General features: G+C 37.2%; 2 protein-coding genes across 3 annotated transcripts in view; both read right to left on the bottom strand.

The window, feature by feature from the left end:
• Positions 1–27,379, bottom strand: part of Pip5k1b (phosphatidylinositol-4-phosphate 5-kinase type 1 beta) — a 313,915-nt gene that overhangs the window by 217,872 nt on the left and 68,664 nt on the right. The window lies entirely within an intron of this gene.
• Positions 12,337–14,918, bottom strand: Pabir1 (PP2A Aalpha (PPP2R1A) and B55A (PPP2R2A) interacting phosphatase regulator 1). The gene has a single exon (XM_047524305.1). The coding sequence runs from the start codon at positions 14,915–14,917 to the stop codon at positions 13,928–13,930; it is 990 nt and encodes a 329-aa protein (XP_047380261.1). The 5' UTR covers position 14,918; the 3' UTR covers positions 12,337–13,927.

Genomic DNA, 27,379 nt, shown 5'->3' with positions numbered 1-27,379 from the left:
TTTAGTCTAAAACTCTGTTTCCTTTCCAATCTAAATCTTCTTTGTTTGAAATCTCAGAATGTATAGCCCAAGGCTTTTCCAATGCAAAGACCAACAGATGTGCACAGTGATCTTTATCATATTTTGGACTATTACTAAGAGCACAAAAATTTAGCAGATTGTTTGAACTACATATTCTTTGTCTACTCTATCTTTCAATCTCTTTGTGAAATCTGCAGCCACAATTTCTAAACAATTAAATCCAAGGAAGAAAAAAAGTATGTCATTGAGATAGGAAGTAGTTGTAAGAATATTTTATTAAGCCATATCCATATTTCATCTAATCTTTCAGGATCAAATGGTTTAATAATTTCCTAACCAAGAGTAAACAATTAAATTCTTTTAAAACCCAGAATATAGAAGAATAAAAAACACTAAATTAGGGGAAAAAACCCACAAAAACTTGACTTAAGAAATCTTTGTTTTAAATAAATGTTGCAATTCTAGTTTGCTAGAAATTCCTAAAATATACTGTGTTCTTAGCCCATGTTACATGACACCCTTGTCCTATTTGTATTTATTTTTTGTATTTGCCTGACAAATACCCATTTACTTAAAAACTTTCTCTGTAAACATCTTGAGTTCCTATGGCATACTGGCAATATATCTATTCTATTATACATTGCAATAAAGTACTACAAAGCATTGTGGGGTATTTTTTTAAAAATAAAGTATGTATGTACCTCGCACACCAAGAGCAAATTAGACTTGCTCAGTCCTCGTGGTAATTCCAGCCCCAAGTACAGCACCAGGTACACGATACAAATTCGTTCAACATTTACTATAAAAGTGAATGGTTAGGGCTGGGGAGATAGCTCAGTTGGTTGAGTGCTTGCCTTGCAAGCACAAGGCCCTGGGTTCAATCCCCAGTACTGCCAAAAAAAAAAAAAAAAAAAAAAAAAAAAAAGTGAATGATTAAATCACCTTGACTTTTTCCTTCTCCTAAGACCTTTAAATATGGAGACTCCAAAACACACATGATGTCAGATAGGATTTTTGTGTCATTTTTCAGTGCATGAGAGAGACATATGCTAGTTTTAATGTCAAAGGACTAGTTTTTCTGGGATGTCTCAATGGGCAGTTAGAGGTAATATTTGAAAACTAATCTAGAAAAATAGAATTTCAAGTTGCCATAGATATGAAAGATGGAAACAGAGCTTAAGTCTGTGGGACAGATGTCTAACCTATTCTTCCTTCTCATCCCTCGATCCCATGTTTCAGCCTTTCTCCACTGCATGGTAAGAGAGTCATGACAACCCATCTCCTGGTAATGTCACTGAATTACAGATCTCTCAGGTACAAGAGATGAAGACCTCAGAGCAGTATTTTCCTAATGATGTTATTAAAATTCCAGTTTGAACTGACTGAAGAAAAGGCTCTCTGAGACTCATGAAAAAATCTGAAATACAAAATTATTTTCAGAGAACGACATTTTGTTTTTGGTCACATAAGAACTCCAAACATGCCTGTCAAATAAATCACTCAAAACTGACGTGAAAAGGGATATTTTAAGAATGAACAGAATCGAATCAAAATTACCAAGGCAGCTATTTTATATTGCCAAGTCCAAGAAATATTTGTGGACTTTAAATTTTACAAGTTTGTTCAGATGTATATCAGAGCATGAATTCTGAGAGAAAAAAAAATTGGAAACTTCCTAAAGAGTAATCGCTGGTTAAAGCTACCATGGGTCATCCAAAGAACAAAATATCATGCAACTATTAAATTAATGCAGAAATATACCTGAAGCACTCACTGTATACTACTTGCAGAAAAGCAGCTTATGGAGCTGAATATACAGCAGGATGCTATTTTTGTGTGAAAATCACATTTGCATATTTAATCACAAAAAACTGAAACAATACACAAGGGAACATAAGCTGTGGTATCTCAGTAAAGTATAATCCATTTGCTCATCAGAATTTTCTAGTTTCTCAAATGAACCTTTATCATTTTTATCATAAAGAAGTATAATTTGATTTAGCCTCTATGGTTTTTACCCTCTAATTCTTTTTTCCACACTATTAAAATACATGGCTTTATGAAAGCTTGCTTAAAAGTAAATGTCATTTAAGTTCCTCTCCTAATTATATAAAAGTTGGCAAATTGGGTTAAAATTGAAGCAGGTCTCTGCACTGTAGGCAATGAAACATGAATGAGAGGGGGAACCCTGGCAATTTTCATGAGTATTAAGAAAACTTAAAAGGAATCATGTGCCATCAAAGTTGTGATATCACTTCCCTGGACGATGCATGCAAGATTTAGCCTGGAAGATTTCTTACAGCTAAAACAATGTGCATAGCACATTAAGACATACATATTGCAGTTCTCCACGAGAAAACATTCCATACATATCCCAAGCCTTATCTATTATCATTAATTAATAAATATGCACTAAGTTCCTTCTGTAGATAAGAATTGGTATTAGGAAAGGTAGAAAAAAACATAGTCACTTTCCTTCAGAAAAATCTAAGGATAGGGAATTATTTCACATATTATATATATATTTCCAGGTTCACATTTAGTTGATTGTTGTTTTTTTGAGTAAATAATTTAATATGCATTCTCCCTTCAAATCCTTATTACTTTTTGAGCTAGAAATTACTCCCATTTAAAAGGTTAGAATACAGAGGCACACACATCAATGTTTACAGCAGCTCAATTCACAACAGCTAAGCTATGGAACCAACCTAGGTGCCCTTCAACAGATGAATGGATTAAAAAATGTGATACATACACAGTGGAATGTTACTCAGCCCTAAAGAAGAAATTATGGCATTTGTGGGTAAATGGAAAGAACTGGAGAATATCATGCTAAGTGAAATAAGCCAATCCCCCCAAACCAAAGGCCAAATGTTCTCTAGGATATGTGGATGCTAACACACAATAAGGGAGGGTGAGGTAAGAATAGAAGTTCATCGGATTAGACAAAGGGGAATGAAGGGAAGGGAGGAGGATTGGAATAGGAAAGACAGTAGAATGAACTGGACATGACTCTCCTATGTTCATATATGAATACATGACCCATGTAACTCCACATCACGTATGATCACAAAAATGGGTAGTTATACTCCACATGAATATAATAGGTCAAAATATACTCTACTGTCATCTATAACTAAAAAGAACGAATAAAAAAATTTTTAAAAAGAATACAGAGGCCCACAAAGATTACTTAATTTGCCTTAAATCATGAAGTTGGAAAGTGTGAAAGGGCCAGGTCTGGAAGTTCTACCAGTCTATAGAAGTAACCATTGCACAGATAGACATACCAGTTGCAGCAGCAGCAGCAGCACCAACAACAACAGCAATACAGTCGGCAATAGGTAGTACAGTGATTCAGAGGAAAACCAATACTACCTAGAGCCAGAAGAATCAGAGGATGCTCCATGGAGGGGGCAGTACTTGATTGGAGTCTTGAAAAACAGACATGCAACATCAGGAGAAGGCCTTCTTTGCTCCTGGGTACAACTATGGCTTGGATGTCTCTGAGTCCTTTCTATAAAGATCAGACTGCTCAACCCACAAGAATGAACCTGACAATATTTTATGGTCAGAATCAAATCTTAGCAATTCGAAGTGAGGAAAACATGCTTTCTTTCCTATCATTACTGATTCTTTCTTCTCCCACTGTTCATTAAGACTTTGGAAAAGGAATAAGGGGAAAAAAAATCTGTCCCTAAATAAAACCTAAGAGGATGATGAACTACTTTAAAAAAATTCATGGCATTCACCGTAGAGGAAAATGGCTCTGGGTTGAGAAACTGGGGCAAACTTACAGAAATAATTGTGTCACAGTATGGAACTAAGTTTCAATTTATAAGTGAAAAAAAAGTCATCAAGAAAAATGGGTGACAAGGGAATAAAATGAACCAGACAAATCCACGAAGGAAGGGAATTGGCAGACTTTCAGTTTGAACAGTTTTACTCATGTTTAGAGTAACAACACAGATTTTTTTTCCCCTAACAAAATGCCAATGGAATGGGGGAGAAAAGAAAATTGTCATTTGTCTTTGCTTTCCCCCCAAATATAATCACATATGTACAAAGGGATATTTATTGTGAAACCCTTAGTAACAACTTATCAATAAAAGAGGGAGAGAGATGACCTCTGGCTTTAGTTGCTTGTTATTCTCAAGGATATAGGAGAACCCCATGTATTTCTTTAGCTGTCTGTCTGTTCCTGATTCTATCCATCCTATCCTTGCTAAACCCCACTCATCCGGTCCCTAAACGCAGCACTCCACTGGCATGACTCTCATGAAGGTGACCTGTAACTTGCATGTACTAACTCCCATGCTCCGTGATCAGTTCTCACTTGTCAGGACAGATGCTGACACACCTGATCCCTCTATCTTCTCTCATGTTTTCTTCCCATGGCTCCCAGGCCATGCTTTCTTGGTTTTCTACCTCCCTGGCTACTCCTTCTCAGTCTTTCCCCTGACTTTTTAATGTCACAGTATGCTCCAAAGTAGAGTTTTTATTCTCCTCTCCACTGACACTAACCTTTGAATGATCTCAACTACTCTCCTGATTCCAAATGCACCGACAGGTAGATGACTCCCAGTTGTGTATTTCTAGTGCATCCCTCTTTCCTGAACTCCGGGTTCAGGTCTCTAACTGCTTATTTGAAATATCCACTTGAATGCATAATAAATATTTCTTAATTAATAGATCTAAAATTTGGTTATTAATGCACCTTTTCTCTCAAACTCCACCCTGCCCTGCTCCCAAGTCCTACTCTACCCACAGATTTCCGTATTTCAGTGGGTATTTCATATTCTAATCCTTCCAGTGCTCAGGTATAAAATTTGGAATTATCCTTTACATCCCTCTTGTAAGTGCTGTGCCCATTTCAAATCTGCCTACAAAATTGGCTGGTTCTACTTTCAAAACATACCTAAAGTTTAACCACTTTTCCCTATTTGGTGGCTACACCCTCATGCAAGCCTGAGTTTTTGGAGAACCTTCTAATTGGTACCCTTGTTTCTACACTGCCCCTCAGAGTCCATTCTCAACTCAATAAGTGTTCCTTTTAAAACCCAAGACAGATCATTTCACTCCTATGCTCAACCCCTGCAAAGGCCCTCTGTCTCATAGATAATCAAAGGCAATGTCCTTCAGTGGCCCACAAGATCCTATGCCACTGCTGCTGCCACATTCTCCACCTGGGTCACCTTGCCAACCCTGCTCCCAACTATTTTTTCTTTCAATAACTCTTCTCCTGTCACACTGACCTTCTTGCTGTTTCAATTACACACACACACACACACACACACACACTACCCCTTCCTTTACCTTGTTAGCATATAAGCAAAACGTGTGTTCTACAGGGAGTCTTTCTTTGATTGATAGGAAAGGAGTCTTTGTTTTGGACACTAACATATTCTAAAAGACTAGCCAGTGGGAGGAACATAATAGGTGCTCAAATAGAAATTGCCTAACAAATGAATTTGTAGTCTCAGCAAACTTTGAAGAGCTCAGCCATGTGACTGGACTTGTTTCACTAAGAATCTTAACACATTCCTTTCTCTTAAAAACATTATGTACCACAGAAAATGCTTATAAATGTTTGTTGAATCATTCCTAAAGGGCACTGCCACTATCAGTGGAAGAAATAAAGTATCACCACAAATATTGAAAATATTGAAAAACAAAACAAAATCAGTGTGCATCATTCATCTCATTCATCCATTTATCCATCCTAACGGATGGATGGGATTAATACTCATCTACTCAATACAAATCTGGGCAACTCTAATGTACTATGACAGGCATTAGGGCAGAAATAAAAGACTTAGTCCTTATTATGTATGGGGAAAAGAGACAAGAAACATAAAATTCATCCTGTTAACAGTTTTTACAGAGTGAAACCCTGGGTACAACAGGATCATAAAAGAAAGCACCCAGAGAGGCAGGATCATCAGGACAGTTGTGTACCTTCAGTTAAGTTTTTAAGGAGTTAGTTAAGGAAAGGAGTTGGTAAGGAGTGTGGAGGAAGGAGGGAGGAAGAGTGTCCTAAGCAGAGGACACAAGCTGTGTTTGGAAGCACAGACAGTATATAGAGATATGAACCACAGGCAGCTCAGGGGGCTGGAGTCCTAGAATTTGTGGGATATGTGGAAGCAGGAGTTCTTCTTTCACTCATACTGCATACTTTGATTTAATTTTGAAGTTCAGGGGTAGTCATAAAACTGCATGATCAGGTTCACATTTTAGAAGTATCTGGTAGCAAGTAGTGTGATAAAGGAGGCCTTGAGAAAGACTATTTAAATATAAGTTTTAATTAAGAGTTAGGAACATGGTAAAAATTGGTAATATAAAAAGCTCTGAGAATTGTAATTCCCTACTCAAAGTAATCTGACCATTATTACTATCATTATTATTATTATTTACCTTTTTCCCCTCAGAGGACTCAAAGAAGAGAACATTAAGGGAAAGAGGTGTGAAGAAATTATTAAACATCATGATTCAACTCTAAATCCTAAATAAAGGGGAAGAAAGAATAAACATTCAGGAAAACCATCCTCAGTGTGACTCTGCTGAAGAGGGAGTGCTCTGTGACAGTCTGAGAATATTTACAGTGCCAAAAGAAATACCCAGTCCATTCATCATCCCCCCACTCCTACTCCTGAACAGCTCACATTTTTCTTTTCAAAAGATACCAACACTGAATAGCTACTTGTCCCTTGGACTTCCGGAAATCCTCCTGGCATCTCAACAGTAGAATCTTTCTTTGTCCTTCAAGCAAGGGAGAAGGATTGCCTCAAACACAGGAATGATGACCTCAAACAACCACTTAGTTTTGCTAGAGCACAAAAGATCTTTCTCAATTGTCTTATTTCACAACTGCCTTGTGAGCCAAGCCTCAGAGGTTAGTTTGGTTTGGGGGACCACTGTAGGCAGTTGGAAAAGAACCAGAATGTTCCCTGGCATTGCTTCAGCACTGAACTTTCACAGGTAAGGAAAAGCAATAGGTTCTCTGTTCTCCAGTTTCAGTCATGCTGCCTTAAAAGTTGTTGAGTGATATTTTGCATCTCCAAAAGTATTTACTCTAGACGTTCAAAATGGAGAAATTCAGGCACGAAGAGATCCTGGGAACAAATACCATATACCTTTTTTCTCTTTTAGGTTAGTACTTGAAGTTTGGAAAGTTGATGAAAAACAAAAACCACTTCATATAAAGCGTGTATGTGTGTGTGTGTGCGTGTGTGTACGTGTGACCTGGATATGTGTGTGACTTGGATATGTCATATTTCAGTAACATTAAAAAAATCCAACCTATCCATGTAAGGAACCCGAGGAAGGGAAAATGAAAGAAAACCTAAAAGGGGCAGAAAATTAAATATAATTCTAAGCACACACACAAAAAGGTCCACAAGGTAGGTCAATGTGTGTATGTGTGTGCGTATGTGGATATACACAAGACACAAGTACTTGGTGTTATTTGCCTAACAGGCTATACATAGAACTAAGAGTCACTTTTGAAATGTTTTGCAAATATTTATTGAACTTCTAAAAATGTTATTAACCTTTTGGAACACATTGTGACTTTCAATGGTTTGCTTCAAAAATTTAAATACAGGGTCAAGAAAGTGTGAAACTTGAAGTATCAATTCTAGAATGTATTTTAAGGGAAGTTTTCTTTTTTGAGGACTTTTACTGAATGGTGAAGTGATTTTCTATGAAGTAAAGCTAAAAAGATAGGAGAGAGGGGAAAGTTCCAGGATTGCTTGGTTCCCCTGACTTTACATCTCTACCTCTGGGGAGGGCTTCCTCTAGAGAAAGAAGTCAACCTGCTTAGTATTTGGGTAATAAGTTTTAGACATTCTTCCAATCTTGTTACTTTTTCTTTTAAAAAAATGACACATTTTTAAACTTATAGTTTTGTGGGCAGGAGGGGCAAGGAAAGGATTAAACTGGTTCTTGACTTTGTCTCCCTAGGAATGATACATTTAAGAAAACCTCAATCAGTTTGATAGTGTATAAACCAAATATAACAAAGGTGTGTGGGGTGTATGCACACTCATAATGTAATAAAGTTTATATACCTATTTAAAGAAAACAAACCCCCCCCCCCGCCAAGACTTGTAGTTTGGGTATTTCTTATCATAACAAATAAATTTTAAAATGTATAAAGCTGTGGAACATTATTTCCTTTTATATTCTTTAAACTTTTTATCTATTAAAAACCCTTCCACTATCTTCCTCTAATATGATATCTAAAGACATCATTTTAAATAAACATATCATTTGATTCAAAATAGAAGCAACAACGCTAACAAAGTTAGCAAGTAGCTAGTTAGCTGGAAATTAGGATTTATCACAATAAGAAAAAAATTTTGTTCATCAGGAGAAAACAAAGAGCATGTAAATTCCAAAGGGAAAAATAAACAATAGGGACTTGAGAAAATGTACCTGGTTTTCTCATCTATTAAATGGTAATACTCATAGTGCCTGTCTCTTAGGATTTTCATGTGGATTAAATGAACTCACATATCATTGAAAAGAATGCGGGCCTATATTGGGTGCTCAAGAAACATAAGCATTGTGAGGGATCACAATCTTCTAAAATCTCAGTTGCCAAAATAATGATAGACTTATTTCACAGAGGGAGTATACTGAAGGAACTGCTCACGATTCTAAAATCTAGAAACAAGATTCAGGCATCAGAGAAAGATTAGCATTTCTGATTTTTAAAGGAAGGATGACACCTAAAAAAAAAGGATTAAGATTTCTTCATTTTTCAGTGAGTTGGACTTGAATGAAAGAGTGGAAGTTATAGAGGGAGTCTACTCAGTGTAAGAGAGAATTTCTAATATCGAAAACACTCACAGGAGAAAAGGAGAGCCTACCCTGAAGGGCAGAAAGCCCACTACTCAGTATGAAAATTGAAGTTTCAGCAAAAAAGATAAAGATTTCTTAGTAAGTACAAGCCAAATGACAACATCATATATTACCACTACCACAGTGATAGCTGATCATCTAGCAGAAATTGCAGAGCACTGTTATTAAGTGCATTTCATATATTGACCCCTTTAATCCTCACTATGGTCACCTGGTTCCATAGTCTGTCCTTAACCACCACAATAGGCTGCCTACCTCCCAGTTCTAGAATCCTGGACAAGTTATTTAACTGCTCTGTGTTTCCACTTTCTCCTTAATAAAATGAGGATAATAACAGCACTTACCTCAGATGATAATGAGAAAAATTAAATGTATTAATATATTTGTTTAGCACCCAGAACAGTGCCTGACACAAAGCATGTACTTTATTTTTACATATATATTTTTTGTGGTACTAGAGATAGAACCCTGAGGTGCTCTACCACTGGGCTACATCCCCAGCCATTCTTATTTTGTGACAGGGTTTCTCTAAGTTGCCCTTGCTGGTCTTGAACTGTGATCCTCCTGCCTCAGCCTCCTGAATCACTGGGATTATAGATGTGTGTCATCGTGCCAGGCAGATTATTTTAATTTTTAAGAAACATTTTTACTTGTATGTCAAAGAACCCTGTCTAGGTCACTGTGAACAGTGTGACACAAATGAGGGGAATTCAAGGATTGCCTTCAGAGATGCTTCTCTAGCTAAACAAAACCAGTCATGAAAAATATAAGAAAAACTGCTACATAAGACCAGGGTCTCTGCATATTTGGTATGGCTAATTAAATAGGTAAGACCTTGAAAAAAAAATGGCCTAGGCCATCACCCTTTGCTGACTTTCCTGACCACTCTCAATGCCTTTGCCAATCATTCAAACTATACTTTCTGCAGAACCCTCATTTGCTTCACACACTGGACTTTACCTAGTACCCACTTAATTCCCAGACCTAGTCAATTAAACCCACTTCCTTTGTGCCTGTTATCCAACTGCAATGTGACATCCAAATGGCTGAATCTTTTTCTCATCCTTAAGTCACTCCTTTACAAATCTCAGAGCAACATTAAACCTTTATTTCACCTAGGCTCTATTTTCCAATATATGCAGAATCTAAGATATAGAGCTAATCAGACATACATTCTTTCTACCTTCCATATGTCTTCCTCTGTACTCCTAACTTCTACAATAGCAAATCAATTCAACATTTACTGATGTCTCCTTCTAATTTTAAATAAAGTGTAACACGATAAAAAGTTTACTGTCCTCCTTTCCAAGATCAACTAGTTCTTCTTTTCTCTGATGCTATCCAGGAATTGTAGGTTACATCATCTTCCTCTGCTGGTTGTCTGGCAATCGTTTCCCTGTCTCCGACCTCTCTTGAATCTTCAAATTTTTTCTACTGATTCATAAACATAATAATTGGAAAAAAGTCTCAGCATTATTGCCCTCCTAAGTCTTGACCTTTCCCCCCATTTTACTGCCAAATATATAAAGAATGGTCTCTTGCACTAAGTGTGTAGTGGGCTGAACTAATAAGTGTGAATCACTGGAAAGCAGGTTTTTCTTGATTACAATCAATCTTTCAAATATGTTTGAAGGTTCTGGCACCCAGTAGCCTTGGATTGGGCAACCATTAATTATTTCATCCATAATTTTTTACACTACATTTCACGCTTTATGCTGTTTTTAAAAAACATAAAGGAAAATATTGTACAGAATTTTATTATATATGACAAACTACACTATAACTAAAGGTTGTTGACTGCTTTAGGATTTCTTGTACAAAGTTTATAGATTAGCAATACTCATACCTTAAAATATTTTTGAAGGATAATTTTTATATAAGCTAAGGAGTAATGACTGAAGTTATGAACAATACTATGATAATGTAAAATGACCATATAAACTCTTAGAGCCTTAGCTAATTTAAAACTTATAATCTATATAAAATAATAAATGTATAGAAATAAAATTTTCCATACCTTCAGGGAAAAGGATCTGGTAAAAGGCCCTAAAATTGGAGAGAACATAATGCATTTAAGTAGAATAAAGCTAGTCACTGAAGGTGGAGCACAGAAAACAAGAGGCAAATGCCAGATCCCTCCTGGCCTCCTAGGTCAGAATTAATTTTGGTAAACTTGTAAGAACAACAGAAGCAAATAAAAAGCTTTAAGAAGGAAAAGTTGGGAGATGGAAGGATCACATATGCAATTTTAAAAGCTCTATTTGTTTTAGAAAGAATAATAGATAGTCAACCAGAGTTGAAGTCAGACATCTAAGAAGGAAATGATGATAGCATGATGAGGGTGGCAATATAGATGAACATGAGGAATAGATTCTAGAAGATAAAATCAATAAGACTTGGCAAGTGATTAGATATGGAGAGAAAGGAAGAGAGCTGTCAACAACATGTTGGTTTCCTGCATATATATACATATGTACATGGAAATGCAAAGTAACACATCTTGTACAACATATACCGACTTGTTAAACGTAAGTTACCTATGGGAACAGATAATGAATTTTACAGTAACGGAGGCTTTTTTGTTTTTTAACTATGTAGGCATACACATTATTTAAATATTTTATAATCAGTAGTTATACACTGCTTTCTTAAATTTACATGCAATAAAAAGAAAAAAATTCTGACTAAAAAGGATAAATATGTCCTTTTATGGAGAAGGAACAACCTGTCAAAAAGCACAAAACACAAGAAAAAACATGGCATATTTAAGGAATATCAAGTAGTCTAATGTTTGCAGAATAGGAAGGAAGGATGTATACTGGAAAGGGGGTAAGGGGAGGAATAAAGCCATTTTAGAATATGTCCAGATCATGAAGGACTTTGTAGACCAGGCTAAAAAAAATCATTCCCTAAGCTGTAGGAAAAGGAAAGAAATATTTTCAAACAAAAGGGTGAAAAAAATTCAAGTTTATATTTTTGAAAGATCAGACCAAAGAGACAGAAGACAGGCAGGGAAGTCACTTAGGTAAGAACTTAGGGTGAATCAAGGAAAACAGAGACAAGCGAAGAGGAGAGATCTGAGATTCACTTGAAAAGTAGTTGACAGTACATGGTAATTAAGAAAGGGAAAAGAGAAAGTCAAAGATGCTTCCAGTGATGACATCAATTGTGCACTTACAAGAACAGATTAAGAGATTTAAAAAAAAATTGCTTTAAAGATGCTGAGATTTTAAAAGTACTTCTGGAAGCAGAATGGGGTAACAACAGGAAACTAAATATATAGGTTTGAATTGTGGAACACTGTCAGGACTGGAACACATGAACAGAAAATTTTAAACATGGACACAATCTTACCCTTGATAAGATTTCACTGAGGCAACTGTCAAGCAAGAATTGACCAGTTACTTTATTCTCACAGCAGTAAGAATTCTATGTAATTGTTAAAGTCTGCATAGGTACTAACCTTAACAAGTAAGTTAAGGTTTTTTTCTTGGTCTCTTGGAGTATTTTAATTTTTTTTTTTTAACCTCTTCCTTTCTTTTTTGTCCGCCTGCCTGCCTTTCATTTTTCCTACCCACCCATCCTTTCATCTATCTAGTTAAGGAAAATGGATGAGGTATCATAAGGAAGTATAATATGAAAACGATTTGCTATTCTTACTATTTTATCTTAGCTGTAAAAGACAAAGAGAATTCTACAATTCTACCTTTAACAAAACCTAAGTTAAACAATGATTTACCTATGTGATTCCACTGATTTTTCTCTAGCAAATGACCAGACTTATTTAACCAATTTCCCCAAGGCAGCCAGTTGCAGCTGTAGCTTTACCAGAGGTTAAACAATTCAGTCCTATTGTTGCTCACTGTTAGAAACTGAGTCACACTGTACCTTTGTCTAAATGACAGTGCCCTAGTTAGGTGGGAGGTGGAAAGGAAGAACCTGTTGGCAAGGAAACAGCTGCTTCCTTCCTGAATAAGAGAGAACCAGGAAGGTGACAGATGGGCAGTGAAGAAAAGCAGCCAAAAATTGCTCTGGTTCCCTACTAGCAAGAGTTTCCAGAACTGAGGCACAATTGAATATTTTAAAGTATTATCCATGATTGAGAAGTATTGTCTCCCTGGGGGGCTCTGCTGAAGTTTAACAGGGCTTCCCACATATTTGAAAAACTTTAAAGTTTGAAGTGGCACAAAGAATCTTGCCTCAGCCTATATACAGTGAGCTAGGACTGCAAGGCACTGCCCCATTGCACTTTAGGATTATACCCAAAAGAAAGCACTTTCTGGTTAAAAAAATTTTTTTTTGAAAAGTTCACTTTCTGTATAGTAGTTATATTTGTATGATTAACTAGAATTAATAAAATTTCATTAGAAAACATTTTTCTTAAATATGGTTACTTTTACATATTTAATTTAAAAAGGTTTGTTGCAAACTTTTATAATTTGTTCCTTTATCATCTCCCCCTCCCATCCACTTCTGCACCCAGAAAATTAAATATCCAAGGATTCCTGGGTAAAACAGACAACCACTGGATCGATATGTTATAACTAACATATTTTTAAAAAGCTGTAAATAGTTATTGTTCATCAAATGGAAATTAGCAATCATTAAAAATGACATTAAAAATTAGTGTGGTCATAAAGTATGGAATTTTAAAACATCAGTTTACTATACTGATTAATTCAACATTTATATTTTCATCAGAACTTAATATTCCCATAAATAAATAGAGCTCTCAATTATTTAAAAAAATCAAGGGATAACATATGTATTTAGACATATTAGCAGCGTAAAATGTATGCTTCAACACACTTATTGGGAAAAAGTCTGAAAATATTACTACACTGAATTCAAGGGCATCCGCAGGAACCTGACATAGAAGTTCTCTAGAATAACATTTCAGGAAATTCCAAAAAAAGGGGAAAGGGTCAAATAGGAAATAGACTCAGATTAATCAACAAAGTTCAGTGCTTGCTCCAACTTGATTTTTTCTGTCTCTCCATTGAAAAAAAGAAAAAAGAAAGTAAGTTTCAGAATGGGAGAATCACTTAGATGAAAGTTCATCTACTGGAATAAAGGGAGAGGCCGCTTGGGCAGGTGACACAGGAGAGTCGGTGGTAGTGCTGACTTTCGCTGGTGAGTTACAAGAAGATCCCGCACTGCTGCTGTTTCCATCAAGGGTATCCGAAGATACACACACACCAGGATCTGACAGCTGTGCAACGTCAGAAGAAAGCATGTTGGTGATGCCCTGGAAAAATCTCTTTGGCTGATACTCAGTTTCCATTTCACATTTTCTTTTCAATGGTCCAAGAACACTTGGTCTAATGCAGTTGATGGGACTCTGACTTCTCCGGGTAGTAAATCGAGTAGTTGGGCTGGGAATCGGGCTTGGAGGCAATCCATTGCTACTCACAAAACTTTGCAAGGATGGCGAAAAACACTGCTTTCCAATTCCCCGAGTGGGTGACGGTGCTGGTGACACCGGAATGAAATCGATGCGCTTTGGGGAGGCGGATTTCTCCACATCGTTGTCACTCAAGCTGAAACTTTCCTCCCAGGAGTGGCTTATCTGCATTGCGGTCTGCACCTCGCGCTCGTGGACCGTCTCTCGGTTGATCAAGTCCATGCCTTCCTCCTGTTTGATCTGATGCAAGCGGCTGCTGTGCATGCGGACGGGGGAGGCTGGCAGCAGCAGGCCGTGGCGGCTCGGGAACGTTGTGCTGTTCCGCCTGGCGCTAGGCGCCTCGGCCTGGAACACCGGAGAAGTGTCACTGAGGCCGTGGATCAGGGGGGCGCTGTTAGACCTCCTAAGGCCCCCGCCGCCGCCACTGCCGCCGCCCTCCGCCGGGCTCCCGCCCGTACCCGGAGGCAGCTCCAGGTCCAGCTCCATCTTCTCCTGAGCCATGTCGGGGGCAGGGAGGCGGGGGCGGTGCTCAGTCAGGGCCCTAGGACTCCCATTCCCCGCAGTCCAGGGCCGCCGCCGCCACCGCTGCCTCCGAGAATCTGTCAGCAGACTCGCCCCTCCACGCATGCGCGCCTCTTCGCGCAGGCGCCTGAGACGCCTGTGCGGGGCGCCTGCTTAATGCGTAATAGCGGCGCCGCAACCATAGGGGTGGGGCGAGCAGTGGTTGGGCCGTTAGTCTGTGTGTTTCTTCCGCAAATTGCTTTTGAGCGCTGACTGTCGCGAACGCACAGTGCTAAGGTTATCATATTCGGGAGAATATACTTATAAAACAAATGTGAACTCTAAAAGAGACGCCCTTGGTAATGTGGGGCTGTATGATGGGGAAATGGGCTTAGCCTAATCCGGGAGGGCTTCCCCGAGGAAGGCACAGTCTAAAATCCGAAAAAATAGGCAACATGGGTGCTCTGAAGAACGTTATTGGAAGCGCGAAGCTAGAGTTACCCAGCTGGGTGGCAGGCGGGAACCCAAGAAGCTAGGAGGAGTGCGGCCTGCTGGAGAGTGAGGGCTGGCGTGACGAAAGAGGTGGGGAGAAGCGCAGATTCTGGGCTTTATGAAACAATGAAAGCCTAGGTAGACGGCGACTGAAAAGTTTCACTGGCTGCAGTCAGGCTAGACGTATTGGAAGATTAGAACCTACAAGGAAAAGGCCAAGAGCATGGTAATTTACACTAAGGTGGTATACAGGAGAGGAGATGGACAAAATAAATTTGAGAACTATTTAGGAGATTGGGGGCGGGGGAGGATTTGGGATTGTATTGTTTTATTTACAGTCATATTTCTGGCATAAGCATATGTGCTTAATGTTCATTAAGTATGAGGGACTAAACGAAAGGAAAACCAATACGTCCTCACATTTTAAAATTAACGCTGTACTTGCTCATGTAATTAAAACCTTGATACCTCATCAAAAGTGGATTTATACTTATTCATTGATTTGGTCAATCAGTCAAGGTTTTTCCCCCGCATACCTATTATATTGCAGGCACTGTGCTAAGAAATGGGCCGTATTATCATGGACCTTTAATTTATACTCGGGGAGGCGATAAGTAAGTGTATAGACTATTCTTCCAGTAGTGTTAAGCCTTAGGAAAAAATAAAATCAGATGATGTGATAGAGCACTGCTGATAGAGGGTGGAGGGCAATTAGAGTTGAGATCTAAATGATAAGAAGCAAGTCCTGGGGACAGCTGGAGGCTGAGGATTACAATCAGAATAGCAAGCGCTATGGCTCAAGGCAGCCATGAGTATGGTGAGGAAGCAGGAAGCGAAAAAAGGACCTAAAGGGAGAGTGATATGTATGAGGGTAAAGCAGTGCGATATCATTGAATGATGAAAAGCCACTGAGGAATTTTAAGCAGGGGAATGATACTATCTGGTTTATGTTTATTATTTATTTTTTTGAGATAGTATTTTGCTATGTTGCCTAGGCTGGTCTCAAACTCCTGAGCTCAAGTGATCCTCTTGCTTCAATCTCTTTAGTGGCCAGTAGCTGGAATTAAAGGCTTAGGACACTGTGCCCTGCTAGGTTTGTGTTTTAAATATCACTCTGGCTCTATGGGAAACAGGCAAGAATGGAGGCCAAAAGATGGATTAGGAACCTGTAACTGCAAGAGTACAGGTGAGAATATTGGTTATAGCAGTGGAGATCAAGGGGAAGTAGATGGGACTAAGAATATATTTTGGAAGTAGAATTGATAGGACTTGCAGATGTATTAAATTTAAATGGCAATAATAGGATTTAAAGATGATTCAGATTTTTGGCAAATTGGGTAGATGATAGTATTATTTACTGAGGAAAGGAGCACAATTAGAGTTTGGAAATTAAGAGTTGTTTTGTAGGGTTGAGTTGGTAGTGGCTATTAGATATGTTTATGTGACATATTCAACATCACACAGCTTGGTTAGTTGTGGGGCTCTTGTTTTCTAGTTTATGTCACTTTCTACTGTTATCTCAAACAGCTTTTATTTGAAATCCTTGTAAAAATATGGGTCTTGATGATAAAATAATATTCATATTTATGCCTACATTTATAGAACTGATTTCCAAGTGCCAGACACTATGCAAAGTGCTTTACATGCAATAACTCTTTCAGTGCTCACAACACCCTTATGAGGTAGGTATCATTATCTCCATTTTGCAGGGGAAAACTGAAGACACAGATTAAATAACATCCACAGGATGAAAGTAAGTGGTAGGACCTGGACTCTGGCTCATAGCCTCAGCATGATGCTGCCTCCTTCAAGCATGAGGATGTTTCAGGACTAGAAGATACCATTTCTAGATTGTCAGTGGCTTTGTTAAGGCAATGGCATTTGAGACAGGATTTGAAGGATTGTCATGATTTTAATAGATGACTTGAAAAATAACAGGATTATAAAACAGTGACTTTGGCTAATACATAAAGTACATTGGAGAATAATAATGGGAAAAAAGTTGAGTCAGAGAGTAGATATCTGAATGGCAGGCCGAAGTGTCTGTATTTGATGTGTGAGACTATAGGGAGCTATTGCAGGTTTTGAAAAGATGAATGGCACAATGAGAGCTATGTTTTAGAATTTGCCAGAAAGATCAAGGATGGAGTGATGTCAGATAACAGTGAAAAGGACCAATATTTTTAAGTGTCTATTGCTACGAGGCTCTTTAAACACTCCATAGCCCAATTTCTCCTTATTGCAACCTTAGAAACTGATATTCTAAATTAGATATTGGTATTATTGAGGTTTAAAAATTGCAGAAGGCCTTACTGTACATGGAAGAACAAAGACATGAACCAATCTAAATCAAGGTCTCACTTCAGAAACCTATATTCTTGTTGCTGAATTTCACATAGATTAGAGAAGGAAAATTGGGTCACTAACTCTGAAATGAAAGGAGGGTCAAAAACCAAAGTTAAGAATGGCAGAAAGAAATGGATTTAGGAGAACATCAAGGCTACAATAGCAACTCCCTATGTAGAGATGAAGAAGGAGTCATAAATGGCTGAAGCGCAAGTGTGGGTGGCTGAAAGAATGGTACATTTTTAAATAAAAGCAGGAAGAAGAGTGTCCAGAAAAAAATTAGGTGAATGGAAAAGCACTTGAATAACATAGAACTTATTTATAATATCCCCTGCCCATTATTAATTTACATATTACTAAGTTATTACTAACGTGGTTCAAATGTGCCAGTCATTGTTCATATTTGGGTAAGCACAATTATTACCATTACTAATAAGGCATAGTGATGGCAATAAGTCAAAAAGAAAGCATTTGTGCCATTTAGTTTTTGCCTGCACAAGAAGTTAGAGATCTTAGTTGGTTTCTGTTTCTACCCTTGTCCCTATAAATTTTCTACACAACATGCAAGACAATCCTTTTGTAAAAATTTGAATCATCACTTATCCAAAATCCTTCAGCAGATTCCCACTCCAAGAAAAAGCCAAGGTCTTTACTATGGCCTGCAGGACCCTTTCTAATCCAGCCTTCTGCCATTCCTCTGACCTTGTGTCCAGCTAATTTTTTCCCCTCACTACCTACCCACCTCAGAGGCCTCTATACTAACCTTCAGCCCATCAGGCACTGCCCCACCCCGCTTGGACTACTCAGTGGATATCCACACTGCTTAATGCCTTTTAGTCCCTGAACAAATGTCATTGAAGCTCTCCCTGACCTCCCTTTATGAAAAGCATCAGCAGTGCCTAACACCAAGCCTACATATCCAAGCCCCACATCCTGTTTTTATTTTCCTACAGAGTAACACATGATTTTGCCTCTTAACTTCCTGAGAAGATATGCTCCATAAGAGCAAACTTAGGCTTTGCTCTGAACTATATTCCTGGTATCTAGAAAAAGACCTGCCACAGAGTACCCAATAAATGTTGAATCATTATGTGAATGAATGATAAAGAATGAATGAATAAACTAATGTAGCTTTGCCCAAAGGGAAGAAAACTTTATTATTTGAAAAGCCAGCCTAATAGGCTTTTCTAGACTGATCCTAGAAGCTCCTTACTTTATCAATTCTTTTTCTTATATCAGGAAGTTATTATTGGTTATTCGGCTCTCCAGTCCATACAGGTAGGTTGAATGAACCTACTTGAATGAACCATTATGTTCAAAGAAACTGAAGCCCTAAGTTTCCATTCTTTTTCAACCACATGCTGACACATATTTGGTAGAATTTAAATGCACAGTGCTGAGGATTCTAAGCAGTGATTAATACATTGAGTTACTGCTTCCTCTCAAAGGAATCAAGGACAAATTAGAGAAAATAGCAGCCATAAAATACAATTCAGCCTGTTGCAAATGAATTATGCCAGAGGCAGGATGCAAGGGACCTTCTCTGAGTTATTTCACCCTTCTGGTTTTGTTCTATTAATTAAATACTACACTTAGTTGAAATTCATGCTCACTCATACACCATAATAGGAGACATTTATTCAATAATTAAACTTTATTGTGATGAATATTGTCTGTCTACCTATCTTAAGCTGTTTCTTTTTAATTCCTAAGGGCAAAGTTTCACTACTAAGCCTCCAATCCTGTGACAAATTTCCACCTCTAAATTCATCCTGAATAAATGTGAACATGAATGTATGTTTATGTATATAATCTGAGATGGGTGGCAAATATCTCAATAGCCTACATTAACTAGTAACACCAACCTAGAGTGAAAACATTGCAGAATAAAATCATATTCATAAAGCACAGAAATTTAGGAGGGTTAATATTTTCCCACATTGGAAAAATATTTGGCAGTACCTACTAAAAGAAAATAAGTGCATATCCTATGACTAAGCAATCCTACCCTGGCTATATGTCCAAGAGAAACGAGTACTTATGTCTACTAAAATACACATACAAGAATGTTCCTTGAATTACTATTTTTAACAACCACAAATGTCCATAAACAAATGGGTGAGTAAATTATACAATGAAATATTTTAGTCAACAACATGGATGAGTTTTGATATAATACTGGATGAAAGAAATCAAACATAAAAGTACATCCTCGAGGACTTCATTTTTACAGTGTTCAAAAACAGTCAAATCCACTCTATGGGGATAGAAGTCAAAATAGTTTTGCTTAGCACTGGTTGGGAAGGGAATAAGAAAATGTTCCATATCTTCATTTGTATGCTAGTTACACAGGTGCACACATATGTAAAAATTATCAAATACTCAAAATTTATATCCTATGTATCAAATTAGACCTCAAAATGTTATCAGTATGGCAAAACAGCATGGGAACTTAGAATAAGAATGCCACTTAATTGGAAGAAGAAATTTTGCGCGAACACTAATCATGAGTTTGACTCTAAACTGGAATACTGAGCTTCCAAATCTTTTTGACAAAACATCGTATCAGTGGAAGAACAGCTTGCTGCCTTTGACAGTAGACAGAAAGAAGACAAACACATCCAAAAGCTACATTTCCCTGTGACTTTAAGCACTGATAGACTCCAGCAGCCTAAAATAACATGGGAGACTTGCTGAGGCTGGTTACAGATCCCCAGCAGAACCTACTTGGCCTCGGCCCTGCTGTTGCAGTACCTGCTACCTGTAAGAAGGCATGAAGGAATGAAGGCCACTTTACTGCCTTTTATTTTCTCAACTGCAATCTTGGTGTGTCCTGTTCAATCAAAGTTGATGGTTGCCTTCTCAGTGGTATACTTGCAGCGTCATTCATGAAATGGAACAGTATTAGACTAGCACCAAGAGAACTCAGTGGGGGCTATTAGGACGTATGCGAAGAATGATAATTACGTTGGTCATGAGTTATTTTATCATGATAAAAGAGAATTAGTAGGTGATTTTAGAAACTGATCATACACTCTACATTATTGAAAGCCCATTAAATGCAGACTCTCCATGGTGTCTACCTTCAAGTCACTTAATCTAATCCTTCAAATACTAAAGAAGAATTAGAAAGCCAAGGCAGAAGTTCATCAAGGGGCTACTTATGCCTTTTGACTTTTTTTTTTTTTTAATAACAGTTAAAAGCTATCACATCACTGCTTGGAGTCTTATCTTTCATATGAAAGAAATAAAAGGGTAGAAAGGGTAGAAGGTTACAGCCTAGGCCCCCAGCAAAGTTCCTGTAAACAAAATAAATGTGAGTTATAGTTACTTCAAGTTTTTCAAGGGTGACTTTAAGGGAAGATATTAAAATATCAAAACAGTCTTCCAATCCTCAGTCTTTATTCCCTCATATTTTGAACAGAATAGAAAATAGGGTCAGTATCTATCCTTGTTCCCCACTGATAGGTTCATCTTTTGGTACCTTCTCTTTGGCACTGAACCCTTCTTAAGCCATAATCCAAGGCAATGATCAATATCACTTTCCACAGGAGTATGCTTCCTTCTGACTGACTGCTAACTTTTCTCCAGGATTAATCCATTTATCAAGAAAAATACCCACAATAGATGGCTTTCAGATACTATATAAAGTTAATCTTAAAACATACAAAATCTAGTTGAAAATCTAGTTGGTTATACACTTGAACCTTACTGCTGGGTAGGTGTTATGGCTTGGATCTAGAATGTCCCCCACAGCCCCACTTATTAAAAGGCTTGGTCCCTGGCCTGTGGTTCTAAGGTGGTGGAACCTCTGGAAGTGGGGCCTTGTGGGAGATTTTAGATCATACAGTCCCTTTGGAGGGGACTGTAGACAAAACTGATCTCTTCCTTTCTCTCTCTCATTCCCACCCTGAAGGAAATGGACTAATTCCACTATGTGCTCCCATCATGATTTTCTGCCTTGACACAGGCTCAAAAGCAACAGGGTCAACTGACCAGCAACTAAAACCTCCAAAACTATGACCCAAAATAAAACTTTTTTTCTTTTTTTACCTAAGATATTTTGTTACAGTAATGGAAAAGTAACTAACATTGTGGATATTTGGAAAATTCCTATAAGAGCTCAACAAATTAGTATATATAGCAAGACTATATGAAACAACACCAAACCTGGTGTTGGACTATTATACTTCCAGCACTGAGACCTTGGTCAAGTCTGTCAATTTCTTTAGGCTTCATGTTTCTCATTAAGAAATAGGGAACACAGCCTCTCTGTTGAAGGATCAAACAATAGTGTGTCCATAATAGGCCTTGCAAATTGTAAAGGCCCTATACAAACAGGTTTCTTTCTATTAACATACTTGGTGCCATAATCACAAAATGATCCTACCCTAACTTTTTTACTACACATAGAACTTTCCTTTGTTTTCTTGCTTTCAGTTTGGTTCTGTAGAAAGGAATTATATTTTCATTTTCTCCCCTAAGACTATAGTAACTTTAAAGTCATACATTTCCTATGGAAATATGAATTAAAGGTTCAATAACAATCAGAGTTTCTGCAAAGGAAGAATAGGGAAAACCACATTTCTAAGCTACTCTTGGCATCTGTACATCTGAGAGACTGATGCCACAGGGTAGAGAGGCCATCAATAACTAAGAATGTGGCTGGGCCAGTGAATGCTATTCCCTGCAGCCAGCCATTTGTTAATCCCTAGCAACAGCAGCAGCTACCTTCCCTGGTGGTGCTGAACTTTTCAATTGGGACTAATCCCAGAGGCTTATTCTTACTTATTCATTTAAAACCCTGTTTTGAATCACTGTTGTCATGTTACTGTCCTTCTTGGCATAAATAAACTGCAAAGGGACACACATATTTGTCTGGGTCTGACAAGTTAAATTCAGTCTCTCTCTTGACAAGTAAGAAGAGCAAAAGGGAAGAAATTGGAGAATGATTTCGGTCTCTGTAGTTACCATTCCTTAAGGTGTGTCTTTCCCTCCATGCAATTGACACCTATAATTATGTTTTGAGGAGCAGGTCGAATGTTCCAAAGAAGTTTGAAGCTGATGTTCCAAACTTAAAGACTCATTAATAACGTGCTTTAGGGGAAATATTTTTGGCTTTAGAGGTTGACATTGTTCCACCAAGGTGAACTAACCTCGAAGACACTTTGAAATTGTAAAGTTTATTACTGAGACAGAAGGCAGTTCACAATTTGTTCTTCTCTTTCCACATAGCTTTCCTTTGAGGTAAATGTGACAAGTAAATGCAACAAAAAATATTAGGGGCAGGGAAGAGTCAATTCCTCCTATCTCAAACTAATTTGTAAATGGAATACAACTGTAATTCAGTATTTATATGACTTTTTCACCTGCTGCTCAATTCGTTAGTAGGAAATGAGTTTTTATCACCCCTGGAGTTCAGCCATCCAAATTTCCCACTTCTTAGCAAGTGGTATGGATTCTTTTCTCTGGCCTTTTGAAAACTAAAAGGATAAGATTAATACTAAGTATAATAATATATACTAAGCATAATATATAACAATAATATAAGACATATGTGAATATATAATAATAAATACTTTGAAAATATTGTCTCATTTAATCCCTACACCATCTCTAAGATTATCATCTTCATTTTATAGTTGAGAGAAAGAAGATATGAGGGATTGACTAAGTTGCCCAAGGTGACACAGTTATTAAGTGGTAGAGGAATCTGAGCCCCAAGGTCTGGCCTCAGAGTCTGAGTCCTTAATCACCACTCACTAATGACTTCCATGAAACACTTGGATTCCACAAAGCTGCCATTTTTCTGGTGCTCCACATTATCTTTAAAAAATATTGGTGGAGTGGTGTGCAAGACGGTCTTATTTTTTCAGAGAGGGAAAGATGAGGAGTCTGTGTCATTGAATGAGCTTACAGATACTAGAAAGGCTATAAAATTAAGAATGCACTATTTGTCTCAAAGCAGACATGAGAACTAATGCAAAGAAATCAGATCACAGAATGTCAACCCAAAAGAGGCTTTATAAATCACCTGCACTAACCTTTATTGGCAAGGAAATGGAGGTTCAGAGAGAGCTTATGATTTCTTCAAAGTCAAAAGGTATACAGCCTGAGCAAGGGTGCTTTATTAAGTTCATCAAAATTGCTTCCTAATTTTGTTCCCTGGATTCTCTTTCACAGCAGTATACACTCCTATGGCATTTACTATAATTGAATGTTTATCTCTTGATTGTCACAAATAACTACCTGCTAGACATTTCCGTTGCACTTTCCACAGGTTCTTCATACTCATCTTGTCTGCAAATGAATTCACACCTCCCTACCCCAACTTACTACTTCTTTTTAGAATGCATTGCATGAAAATCCACACAACTAAGACAAAACTCATTCTAGATCCATCCTCCATTCGTTATATCCTTCATTCTTATTTTGACCCTGATGGATAAGACCTCAGCAAATTGCAGAACTGATAGCAAAAGTCAGGAAAAGAGGAAGAAAAGCATGTTCCTCCTTAAAAGCTGAGACTTTTTGCCTGTGGACGTTCTTACTGAGGGAGACAAGCGAGCAGCTGTTAAGAAAGAAGTTTTGCCAATGGAGATTCCCTGAATACTTGAGATACCAACTTGAAAGAGTTACCTGACACAATAGTGGGACATTTTATTGACTACATGTGAGCAGAAAGGAAGGTCCCTGAGTTTTCATTTCAGAAGCAGGGGAAGGCCTTTCCCCACTAAATAAATTTATAGGGAGAGGCAATAGGGGCTGCTTTTTATACATGTACAAGGACAGAGGGTACTTGTCAAATGTGGCAGAAATGCTGAAGAAATGAGGATTGAGATTCTGTTTCAGAGTGGGAGCTGAAGACTAGGAGGCACCTGGTGATCTTGAGAGAGGACTCTAGCACAGACCAGAGAGAGGAGGTGTGGAAAAAAATCAGATGGGAAGTTCACCATAAGTAGAAAGTGGGGGCAGCAAAATATAGCCTATTTTTTAAATTTTTTGACCAATTCAAATAGAGAAAACATTTATCAAGTTTACTCTGGTTGCCAGGTTCTGTAGGAAAGCAAGCAATGTAATGTTGCCAAAATAGGTTGGTGATATTAAGGGCAGGATTTTCTTAAACTTTTTCTTCCCTGAGAAGTGTCTAGTAGCAACAAAACACTCATGAGACAAAAGACAATATGACTGGGATGAAAAGTCCTAGAGTGGATGGAGGAGATGGAATTGAGGGCACAGATAATAGGCTACAAATATTTAAAGTCTACAACATAATCTTTAGCTTTAGATTAGCCAAATCTGGGATAATTATTCTGCTTTTTTTCATAAATCATAGCTAGTGACACTTTGAGTGCTGCTTATGTTTAATCTGTTCCATCACCGACAACAAAAATTTCCACCCTTCTCCAGCAAAATTGAAGAGAAATGCAATTACTGCCATTGATTCTAGACTTCCTAGCACACCTGGCTGTCAGGCACAGGCTGTAAGCTAGAAAAAGAACACCACAAAAGTGACAGTGAAAACCTATCCCATTTTCCTATTTAATTTCCTTATGGAAAATGGAAAATGTAAATGCTTAATTACTCTTAATATTATGTCAAGAACAGAAAGAAAATCTTTTTGTTACCATAAAGTGACTTTATTCTTTTCAAATTAATTTTAATGACATATTTACATGCAATAAAACTCACCCTTTTAAAGAATATAGTTCACTAATTTTTGACAAATGTACATAGTCTATGTAACCACTGCCACAATGGATGCAAGTATTATGGATGCTGAATTTTAGCAAAGCATTCTGGGCACCTTTAAGATGACCATATAGATTTTTCTTTTTCAATTTAATACTCAGACAAGCTTCTCCAATATCGAACGAAGCTTACATCCCTGTGATGTAGTCCACTTGAGCATGGTATTTATTTAATGCACTGTTAAATCCCATTTTATGGTATTTTACTGAAAGGTTTTGCATCAATATTCATAAGATTGATCTGCATTGTATGTGTGCACATACACCTGTCCATATATACCATCTTTGTGAAGTTTTGGTATTAAGATCATTTTGGTGACTTAAAAAAACTTGGAAGTCTGCTCTTTGCTCAGTGCTTAGAAAAAGATGAAATAGTTACATGACCATTCATCAGGTTTATGTGGGATGGCTCTAATTTATATCACTCCAATTAAAGCTCCCTTTGATAAATTATTTGTTTGCTCTACTTGATGATATTAATGCCCCTCAATGCTGGGAGAATGTACCCAGGTCATCTGGGGGCTCACACTTTGAATTTAGAAAACACCTTTGATACTTTATCATTTCCTCCATAGTTAACTAAGTTAGGCGCTCTCTTCTGGGATCACTTTGATAAAGTAAATTTTCCTAGAAATAGCACCTACTTCCGTCTACCTTCATAGTGTTTTACATGGTGCTACACACCATGGTTTCTGCTGCTTTATTGATATCCAATACTGTTCCTTTTTACTTTTTTGGAAATAAAGGAAGTATTTGTTAATTGTACAAAATTTTTAAAACAGACATGCTAGAAGTCAAAGTTGAAAATTACTCATAATATTGTCACTTAGAAATAATTACCTTGATAATGTCATGTAAACATTTCAGACTTTTATCTATCTATATACCTGTCTACATACACACAATTCTTATTAACTTGAGCTTCCATATTTATACAAATCTACACCTTGAATTTCAGTGTCTGTGAAATATGCCTATACCATGAATATCTTACTCATATTCCTGGCAATAGAGGGTAAGTAGGTAGGTTAATTTTTAAAACTATTTTAAACAGTCCTGTATTGAATATCATTTAACATCTTTGCATGTTCATTCAGTTATAGGGCAGAATAAAGTAGGAGTGTTAAGTCCAAGATAAGTATATTTAAAATAATTTTTTGTATGTATGTGTCTATATAGTTTATGCCTATATAATATAAAAAAAGCAACAAAACCCAACATTTTGTTATACAAATCCACAAGTCCTAGTGTACACCCTTTTTAGCCACAAATGAGACCAATAATATGCATATTAGTCACTTACCATACATATTATGCCCTATTTCCCTGAACAGCATCATTCTATGTAAAGAACCATAATTTGTTTATCTATTGGTAGAACTTTAAGGTATTCCCAATATTTGATATAATGAAAGTTGTTGTGTTTTTTTCTCCTTGTCCAATTACTTCCTTAGACTAAATTCCCAGAGGTGAAGCTGCTAGATAGAGGATATGTGTTTCAAGTCTTCTTATGAGTGGAGTAACCTTGAGAAAGTATCAGTGAACTTTTCCAACAGACCTGAAAGCGCTTTCAATATCGACTTCACCTTGGCATTACCATTCTTCTTAAATCCAGACAAGAAAAACTAGTATTTTTGGTTGGTTGCTGTTTAATTTACATTTTCAAAAACTTAACAAATGAGATTATTTTTCATGTGCTTGTAGCCATTCCAATAAGTTAGCAAATTATATTATCTGCTAGTATCTATCTATGCACAAAAGAGCTAGAATAAATTATATTTGTTTCTTAAAATCTTAGTTTAAGATTTAGTTTAAAACTTTACTTTTCCGAAGAATTAAAAAAAGAAAACAAGAAAAACATGACTTGTATTTTAAAATAATCACTCTAGTGCTCTTGCTTGGAGTTTTGCTTTAAGTTTATGCCAACTCAAACAATGGAAGACAAATATTTTCTCTGTGTTGTATTCATAAAGACATGTATCAGTCATCATTACAAAAT

Source organism: Sciurus carolinensis, chromosome 14 (assembly GCF_902686445.1).
Source record: "Sciurus carolinensis chromosome 14, mSciCar1.2, whole genome shotgun sequence".
Lineage (NCBI taxonomy): Eukaryota > Metazoa > Chordata > Mammalia > Rodentia > Sciuridae > Sciurus > Sciurus carolinensis.
Note: the sequence above shows the minus strand (reverse complement) of the source record. Positions and strands in the feature narration are given on the sequence as shown.

What these genes read in the sequence shown, in the direction of transcription:
- Pabir1 (XM_047524305.1), bottom strand. Translation starts at nt 14,917, where the DNA reads ATGCGTGGAGGGGCGAGTCTGCTGACAGATTCTCGGAGGCAGCGGTGG.